Source organism: Mobula hypostoma, chromosome 2 (assembly GCF_963921235.1).
Source record: "Mobula hypostoma chromosome 2, sMobHyp1.1, whole genome shotgun sequence".
Classification (NCBI taxonomy): Eukaryota; Metazoa; Chordata; class Chondrichthyes; order Myliobatiformes; family Myliobatidae; genus Mobula; species Mobula hypostoma.
In genome coordinates, this window is record NC_086098.1 from 17,749,961 (window position 1) to 17,759,663 (window position 9,703).

At 43.4% G+C, this 9,703-nt stretch overlaps 1 protein-coding gene across 1 annotated transcript in view; it reads left to right on the plus strand.

Annotated features, from left to right (window-relative positions):
- nus1 (NUS1 dehydrodolichyl diphosphate synthase subunit) overlaps positions 1 to 9,232 on the plus strand; it is a 29,104-nt gene extending 19,872 nt beyond the window's left edge. Inside the window, exon 5 of the mRNA XM_063033732.1 lies at positions 8,774 to 9,232. Coding sequence (XP_062889802.1) covers positions 8,774 to 8,864 — 91 coding nt within the window. The 3' untranslated portion in view covers positions 8,865 to 9,232. The remainder of the gene's footprint in view (positions 1 to 8,773) is intronic.
- Positions 9,233 to 9,703: the final 471 nt, after the last annotated feature.

Consider the following 9,703-nt stretch of genomic DNA (forward strand, 5'->3'; position numbering starts at 1 on the left):
TGAGGGGGTCTGTGGATCTTAGTTTGGGAACTCCTGTGTGGGGCATTGGTAATGAAAGGATGATAGTGTTAAACATTGGCAGACAGCAATGATGTGATCTGTGTTCTTTGGGTGGTATTTTATAATACAAGACCACATGCACGCTGAGCAGCAAGGATTGGAATGAAGTTATTGAATTAGATCAGAACTCTGAAGTTCTGGAGCTAGTCATGGATGGTGATGGGTAATTGAAGAGCTAATTGGAGTGGTGGGTGGCCCAAATCCAGTGAGGGGATATAAAGGGTAGAATTGATGGGAAAGTGGGGAGATTGGGTTCCAAAGGAAAAATTAATGGGTGAAAGATTAGCTTTATTTGTCACATACAGTGAAATGTGTCATTTGTGTCAGATCAAATGAGCGAGGATTATACTGGGCAGGTGTCGCCATGTGTCTGCTGCTAACATTAACATGCCCACAACTTACTCACCCTAACCCGTAAGTCTTTGGAATGTGGAGGGAAACTGGAGCACCGAGAGGAAACCCACAAGGTCATGGAGACAGCATGCAAACTCCATAGAGACAGCAGTGTGAATTAAACCCCAAACTTCTGATTGCTTGCACTGTAAAGTGTTATGCTGATGACTGCTACCATGCTGCCTTAAACTGAGTGGGAATATGTGTCAGCATACTGATAATGGGTTAAATGATGGCCTCTGTTGTGAGAACATTTCAAAAACGTGGTAGATGGAGTGAAATGTGGAAAAGCTTGGGGTTATCCACTTCTGGTAGGGGAAAAGTAAAACAAGTTGAATATTATTTAAATGTGATTGGATTATGTTGATGGTCAAGAAGAATTGGGTGTTCTTGTGCGCAAGCCACTGAAGTAAATGTACAGGTGCAGCAGGTAGTTCAAAAGGCCAGTGATGTGTGAATTCTTAAGTACAAAAGGATTACAAGAGTAAACACACACAAAATGCTGGAGGAGCTTAGCAGGTCGGGCAGCATCTGTGGAGAAGAATTGAGGGTCGACGTTTCAGGCCGAGACCATTCATCACGACATGGTGACACAGGACAAGATAGTTCAAAGTCAGCATGGTTTCCTTCAGGGAAAATCCTGCCTGCCGAACCTGTTGGAATTCTTTGAGGCGATTACAAGTAGGATAGATAAAGGGGATGCAGTGGATGTTGTATATTTGGACTTTCGGAAGACCTTTGACAAGTTGCCACACATGAGGCTGCTTCCAAGTTAAGAGCCTATGGTGTTACAGGAAAGTTACTAACATGGTTAAAGCATTGGCTGATTGGTAGGAGGCAGTGAGTGGGAATAAAAGGATCCTTTTCTGGTTGGCTGCCAGTGACTAGTGGTATTCCTCAGGGGTTGGTGTTGGGACTGCTTCATTTTATGCTGTATATAAATGATTTAGGTGATGGAATAGATGGCTTTGTTGCCAGGTTTGCAGATGATACGAAGTTTGGTAGAGGGGCAGGTAGTGTTGAGGAAATGGGTGGGATGCCAAAGGACTTCTGGGCAAGAAAGTGGCAAATGAAATACAATGTTGGAAAATACATGGTCATGCACTTTGGTAGTAGAAATAAATGTGCAGACTATTTTCTAAACGGGGAGAAAATCCAGGAATCTGAGATGCAGAGGTACTTGGGAATCCTTGTGCGGAACACCCTGAAGGTTAACTTGCAGGTTGAGTCGGTGGTGAGGAAGGCAAATACCGTGTTAACATTCATTTCAAGAGGTCTAGAATACAAGAGCAAGGATGTATTGCTGAGGTTTTAAAAGGCACTGGTGAGGCCTCACATTGAGTATTGTGAACAGTTTTGGGCCCCTCATCTTAGGAAAGATGTGCTGGCATTAGAGAGATTCCAGAGGAAGTTCACAAGAATGATTCCAGGAATGAAAGGGTTAGCGTACGAGGGATGTTTGATGGCTCTGGGTCTGTACTCGCTGGAATTCAGAAGGATGAGGGGGGATCTCATTGAAACATTTTGAATATTGAAAGACCTAGACAGTAGATATGGAAAGGATGTTTCCCATGGTGGGAGAGTCTCGGACGAGGGCATAGAGGGGCACCCTTTCAAAACAGAGCTGTGGAGAAATTTCTTTAGCCAAAGGGTGGTGAATTTATAGAATTTGTTGCCACATGCAGCTGTGGAGGCCAGGTTGTTGGGTGTATTTAAGGCAGAGATTGATAGGTTTTTGATTGGACATGGCATCAAAGGTGACAGGAAGAAGGCCTGGAACTGGGGTTGAGGAGGAGATAGGAAAAAAGGATCAGCCATAATTGAATGGCGGTGCAGACTCGATGGGCCAGATGGCCTAATTCTGCTCCTATGTCTTGTGGCCTTATGGACGTCAGGACCCAACATCAATTCCAGCGTCTACAGAATCTCTTGTACTTCCTACAGGAATAAAGATGATGTATTGCAATCAGATGAAGCTTTGAGACCATATCTGGAGCAATGTGCATAATATCAGTTTCTTTTCCTAGTGAAAGAAAGGATGTGTGGGGTATTCTCTAAACCGGGTCCCAGGTAGGCAGGTCTGACTATGAAAGGGGAATGAGTGGGTCGGGTCTGTATTCTCTGGTGTTTAGAATAATGAGAGGTGACTTTGGTAAGACATACCAAGTTCTAAGGCTTAACAGGGTAGATGCATAAATGCTATTTCCCCAACTTGGCAGTCCAGAACATGGGTGGCATCATAGTATATCGCATTCACTTTACAGTGCCAGCAGTCACTGACCAGGGTTCGTTGCATGCGACTGAGTGTGAACGTTTCTTCCTGTGATTGCCTACTTTTCCAGATGTTCTGTTTTCTCTCATGTGCCAAAGATGTACAGTTGAGTATAGGGTTAGTGAGTTGTGGGCATGCTATGCTGGTGGTGGATGCACGGAGACCCTTATGGGCTGCCCCCAGCACGATTCTCACGCTGTGTTACCCATTGACAAAAAACAATACATTTCACTGTTTTGATGTGTATGTAACAAATAAAACTATCATAGTGGTCAAAGTTTCAAGTTGGATCTCTGAAGATTATGATGAAGAGAGACCTTTTCACCGAGGATGGTGAATCATTGGAATTTTTGATCAGTGGTTTAAGGTTTAGTGATTGATTGAATTCACGTACCTCTGAGTGAAGAAGTTTTTGCTCATGTCTCCCTTAAATTATTCACCTTGAACCTTGATCTCTAGTTGTAATCCCACCCAAAGGAAAGAGTCTACTTGCACTTACCCCATCTCTGCTCCCCATAATTTTTGTATACCTCTAGTCTTTGTAATGTAGAAGATTGAGAGGAGATTTCATAAAGTCCTAACCTATTCAATCTTTCCTTGTAACTCAGGTCCTCCAGACCTGGTATCATCCTTGCAAAATTTCTCTACTGTTTTAACACTATTTACATCTTTCCTGTAGGTAGGTGACCAAAACTGCGCACAGTACTCCAAATTAGGCCTCACTAATGTCTTGTACAACTTTAACTTGACGTCCCATCTCTTGTACTCAGTATTTTGATTTATGAAGGCCAATGTGCCAAAAGCTTTCTTAATGACCCTATCAAATAAAATCAAGTTTAATTGCCATTAAAAACCATGCATGGATACAGCCAAACGAGAGAGTGTTCCTCGCGGGCCAAGATACAACAGCATACTCACACATTCAAAATATTGGGGGGGGGGCGGGGGGGAAGAACATAATCACATAAGAAAACATGTTTTTAGTCCAAGACACTGAGCGACAAGTACTGCAAATTGCTGGTTCCCGGCAGTCCAGCCTGTAATTCCACTGATACAACAATGGAGAGCAGCACTGACAGGAGAGGCCCACCCCAACGGAGCCTGGATGCCGCTCTACAACCGAGGCAACACTGCTGTCTCGCCGCCTATCTTAAGCACCAAGAGCAAGGGAAACAGACCTACCAGAATGAATGTCCAACAGGATCTTGCGTTCGTAAAAGAAATGACCAAGACAGTCACTCACGGCTTCATAACATATCACCTTTGCGCCAACTCAAATGCACCAGCTCTGGTGCCTCCAAGTAGCAGGCAGCAGCGTGGTCTGCACCCAGGTCAGCTCTCCGAACCCAGTCTGACAGCCCGACTTGAATCCCTCAGCCCGATGTGCCTTCTCTGAACCACCAGCCGGCTCTTGCTACATCACAGCTGGCTACTCTGAACAATGAGCAGCTCGCCGATGCGCTAGACCTGCTGTACATGTAGTGGAGTCAAGAGTAGCCTTACTAGGTATAAAACACATTTAACAAAGAGAAAACAACATTTGGTGGCCCCCCTCCTCCCCCCGAGAGGCCACTGCATGTATACGCGCCACATCTTACCAGAAGTTCCTGTGACGCCGTTTTCAACAAATTATGGACCTGTATTCCCAGATCTCTTTGTTCTACCCCATTTCTCAGTGTCTTACCATTCACTGTGTAAGACTTATCCTGGTTGAAGTGTAACACCTTGCGCATGCCTGCATTATATTCCATCTGCCATTTTTCAGCCCATTTTCCCAGCTGGTCCAGATCCTGCTGCAAGCCATGATTGACTTCCTCGCTGTCCACTACACCCCCAAACTTGGTGTCAACTGCAAATTTGCTGATCCTGTTAACCATATTATCATCCAAATCGTTGATATAGATGACCACAGTGGACCCAGCATTGATTCTTGTGGCACTCGATGAGTCGTAGGCCTCCAGTCAGAGAGGTAGCCATCTACTACCACTCTGGCTTCTCCCAGAAAGCCAATGTCTAATCCAATTTACTACTTCATCTTGAATGCTAAGGGAGTGAACCTTCCTGACCAACTTGCCATGTGGGATCTTGTCAAGTGCCGTACTAAAGTCCATGTTGACAACATCCACTACCTTGCCATAATCAACATTACGACTAACTTCCTCGGAAAAACTCTTTAATATTGGTTAGACATTACATATCTCTCATGAAGCCATGCTGACTATCGTTAATCAGTCCATGTCTATCCAAATACTTGTATATTTGGTCCGTCAGAATATCTTCCAATAATTCCCCACTGCTGATTTCAGGCTCACCAGCCTATAACTTCCTGGTTTATTTTTAGAACCTTTCTGCGAGTGCGGCACAACATTGGCTGCCCTCCAACCCTCTGGTAAGTTACCTGTTGCTATGGATTTAAATATCTCTGCTAGGCTATGATGTAGCCGCTGAAAATACTCTCCAATACGCACTGAAAAGAAGTTTGTCAAAGTGTAAGATGTCTTGCCATTTCTCCGCAAACTCCTTAGGAAATAGAAGTGCTGCTTTGATTTTTTTTTTGTAATTGCCCTTGCGTGCTGAGCCCAGAACAGGTCCTCCGAAATAATAACACCGAAAAATTGCTAACCCTCTCCACCTCTGATCCTCTGAGGGCTGGCTCATGGACCTGTGGTTTCCTTCTCCTGAAGTCTATAATCAGCTCCTTGATCTTGCTGGCATTGAGTGAGAGGTTGTTGTTATGATGCCACTCAGCCAGATTTTCAATCTCCTTCCTGTATGCTGATTCATCACCACTTTTGACTCTGCCTACAACAGTGGTGTCATCAACAAACGAGTGTGGCACTGGAGGTGTGCTTAGCCACACAGTCATAAATGTAAAGTGAGTGCTGCAAGGGGTCTAAGCACACAGCCTATGCTGATAGAGATTGTGGAGATGTTGCCAATCTGAAATGACAGAGGTCTGCAAGTGGGGAAATTCAGGATCCAATTCAGGATTAGTCCTGACGAAGGGTCTCGGCCTGAATCGTCGACTGCACCTCTTCCTAGAGATGCTGCCTGGCCTGCTGCGTTCACCAGCAACTTTTATGTGTGTTGCTTGAATTTCCAGCATCTGCAGAATTCCTGTTGTATCCTGATGTAAGCATCTTTGATGTCCAGATGTTCCTGGGTTAAGTGAGAGTCAATGAGATGGCATCTGCTGTGAACCTGTTACTCCAGTTGGCAAATTGGAGCAGATCTAAGTTGCTCCTCAGGCATGAGTTGATGTTTCATCACCACCCTCTCAAAATACTTCATCACAGTGGATGCAAATGCTACTGGATGATAGTCATCGAGGCAGGTCATAACATTCTTAGGCACTGGTATAATTGACTGCTTGAAGCAGATAGGTGTCACACACTGCTGAAGCCAAAGGTTAAAGGTCTCAGTGAAAACACCAGCCAGTTGATCAGCACAGGTCTTTATTATGTGGCCAGGTATCCCATCTGGGCCGGGTGCTTCTAGTGGGTTCACCCTCCTGAAGGCAGCTGGCATGTTGGCTTCAGAGACAGAAATCCTATGATCATCGGGGGATGTAGGAGTTTGTGATGGTTCCTCCATGTTTTGTGATGGTCAAAAGGAGCATAGAAGGTATTGAACTTGTCTAGAAGTGAAGCCCTGCCACAGCTGTCGAGCATCCTTTGTTGATTCATGTTTGGTCTGGAATTTCCATTTTGCTCATTAGATAGCTTTCCAAAGATTGTGCCTGGACTTTTGTAACTTCCTTGGTCACTAGACTTGAATGCCTCTGATCTGGCCCTCAGCAGATTTCGGATCTCTTGGTTCATTCCGAGCTTCTGATTCTGGAAGACTCTTGATTTTTGTGGGGATACACTCATCTACAGCTGTTTAATAAAGTCCATTACAGCCATGGTGTATTCATTCGGATCCCTTGATGAGTCCTTGGACATGGCCCAGTCCATGGTCTGGAAGCAATCCCATAGCCTCTCCTCTGCCTCCCACGTCCAGCTCTTTATCCTATTCTCTGGAGCTTTGCTCTTTAGCCTCTACCTGTATGCAGGTAGGAGAAGGATAGCCAAGTGATCAGATTTCCCAAAATATGGTAGGTATTCCGTATCTTGGTATAACAATGGTCTAGTATGTTGGGACCTCTGGTGCTACAAGTTGTATGCTAATGGTAATTGGGCAGAGTTTTCTTCAAACAAGCCTGATTGAAGTCTGACTATGATTTCAAATGCATCAGATGGACTTTCTTGTATGGTGATGGCATCATGCAATATCTCATGGCTGGTGGAGGTATGTAAACTGTGGTCAGGATCATGGATGAGAACACTCTCTGAGTAAATAGAACGGTGACATTTGACCATTAGGTGCCCCGAGTTGGGAGAACCAGTGTTTGACAAAAGTGCCACATTGGAGCATCATTGAGAGTTTTATCATAAAACACATACCTTCTCCTTTTGCCTTTTCCAAATCAGCAGTTCGTTCCTATCTGTAAATCGCGAAGCCTTTGGGTTTGATTGCTCTATCAGGTGTCCCTGGAGAAAGCTACATTTCAGTCAGGCATAGAATGGTACAGGTTCTCATTTCTCTCCAATACAGCAATCTTGCATTGAGGTCCTCAGTTTTGTGCTCCAACGACTGTACATTTGCCAACAAGATGCAGGGTAGAGGAGCCATGACTGGACCCAGCATAACAAATGCTAAAGTCAAGGTTGAAGCTTTGGTAATCAAACTCAACCAACTACTTCCCTGGGTGTTAAGTCAAAAGGCATGAACTAAGAGAAGTATAATTTGAAAGCAACATCCATCATCAAGGATCCCCATTGTCCAGGCCATACTCTCTTCTTACTCCTACCATCGGGCAGGAGGTACAGGATCCTTGTATAAGAGCTGGAATGTTCTGATGAGGTTGTATAAGGCATTGGTGAGGCCGAATCTGGAGTATTGTGTTCAGTTTTGGTCACCAAATTACAGGAAGGATATAAATAAGGTTGAAAGAGTGCAGAGAAGGTTTACAAGGATGCTGCTAGGACTTGAGAAACTCAGTTACAGAGAAAGGTTGAATAGGTTAGGACTTTATTCCCTGGAGCGTAGAAGAATGAGAGGAGATTTGATAGAGGTATATACAATTATGATGGGTATAGATAGAGTGAATGCAAGCAGGCTTTTTCCACTGAGGCAAGGGGAGAAAAAAACCAGAGGACATGGGTTAAGGGTGAGGGGGGGAAAGTTTAAAGGGAACATTAGGGGGGGGGCTTCTTCACACAGAGAGTGGTGGGAGTATGGAATGAGCTGCCAGATGAGGTGGTAAATGTGGGTTCTTTATTAATATTTAAGAATAAATTGGACAGATACATGGATGGGAGGTGTATGGAGGGATATGGTCAGTGTGCAGGTCAGTGGGACTAGGCAGAAAATGGTTTGGCACAGCCAAGAAGGGCCAAAAGGCCTGTTTCTGTGCTGTAGTTTCTATGGATCCCTGGGTCCCACACCATTAGGCTCAGAACAGTGATCGCCCAATAACCATCAAGCTCCTGAACAACACTCACCTTAACTTTGAACTGATTTCCCAGCTTACAGATTGACTTACAAAGGCTCTACAACTTTTGTTCTTAGTATTTATGTTCTTAATTGCGTGGTTTGTCTTTTGCATATTATTTGTTTGTCAGTCTTCGTTTATGTGTAGATTTTCTTAAATTCTGTTGTATTTCTTTTCCTGTGGCTTGTAAGAAAATGATCTCAAGGTAGTCTATGGTAATGTTATACAAACGTTGATAATACATTTACTTTGACTTTGATTTACCTGTTGGGGACATTGTAGTCTACTGGCGTAGGTTAAATTAGATTGGTTCTTGAAAGGGTTCTGTCGCTGGTGTAAATAATCAGCTGGCAGGCTGGAGCAGAGAGTCACACAAAAGTCAAAATCTCTCACGTTGCAGCTTCTGTGAGTACATTACGTATTTAAGGAATTGTACTGCCTTGAATTCTATTAATGCTTTGCTTGTAGAAACAAAACTGATCTTTTTTCTCCCCCCCTTTTCTCCCTTGTAGATCATTGCCTTCGCACATCAACTTAAGTTATGAAAGGTTTCTCTCTGCCCTCCAGCAGTTTGCAGCCTGTGAGCAGCGTATGGGAAAATGACCGAGTCAATACGGAATCACTTCCAGGCTTCAGTCAAAGGGACCCAAAGTATACAATGTTTACAAGCACCTGTGAACTATGGAAGCCCAGTTCAGTGTCTTTCATTAGCAGCTGAGGATAAGAACATGTTTTCTTTGTCCAATTCTTAGTTGTGTAAGTGTCTGTGAGGGTCAATCTGTTATTTAAAGAAAAATGAGCAAGGTTATGTTTGACAATAATTCAGGCTTTTCTCAAATGGGACCTTTTTATATAAAAAATGAAGTTGTATTCAAAGGATTATCATTAGACTCCTCCTTGGATGATATGGATGAATAATGTATCTACAATGCCTTGCACTAATTGAGTGTATAATAAATGTATAAAATGATCGTATTCCTATTTTAAAATAACATTTTAATGCAATATGTCGAGTTTTGATCAATTTTAGTTAGCCTTCAACAGAATGTGACCTCTGGTGTTCTCTGTAGTTTGTTTTGAAAGCAGCGTCCCCACCCCACACCACCCCATCTTTTCCCACATGCTTTAATAGTCCTTGTATGGCAGCTGAGTATTTCAGAGTCAGAGATTGCACTATCTGTTGTGTCATTATGTAGTTTGTACTTGTGTTCTGTGGTGCAGCGGAAAAATCATGGACTAGTTAATATTCATACAGATGTTTTGTAGACTGGTACTAATTTGGTATTAAATGCAGGATGAAACCAAACCAGGGCAAAAATTACCTTTAAATATTGTTGCTATTAAAGCATAACTTTATATTTTATTTTGCTATTCGCAATCGTTTTGGGACAGATGTATCAACAGATAGTGTTGGGTGACGTGATCTGTTTAAATGCCAAATA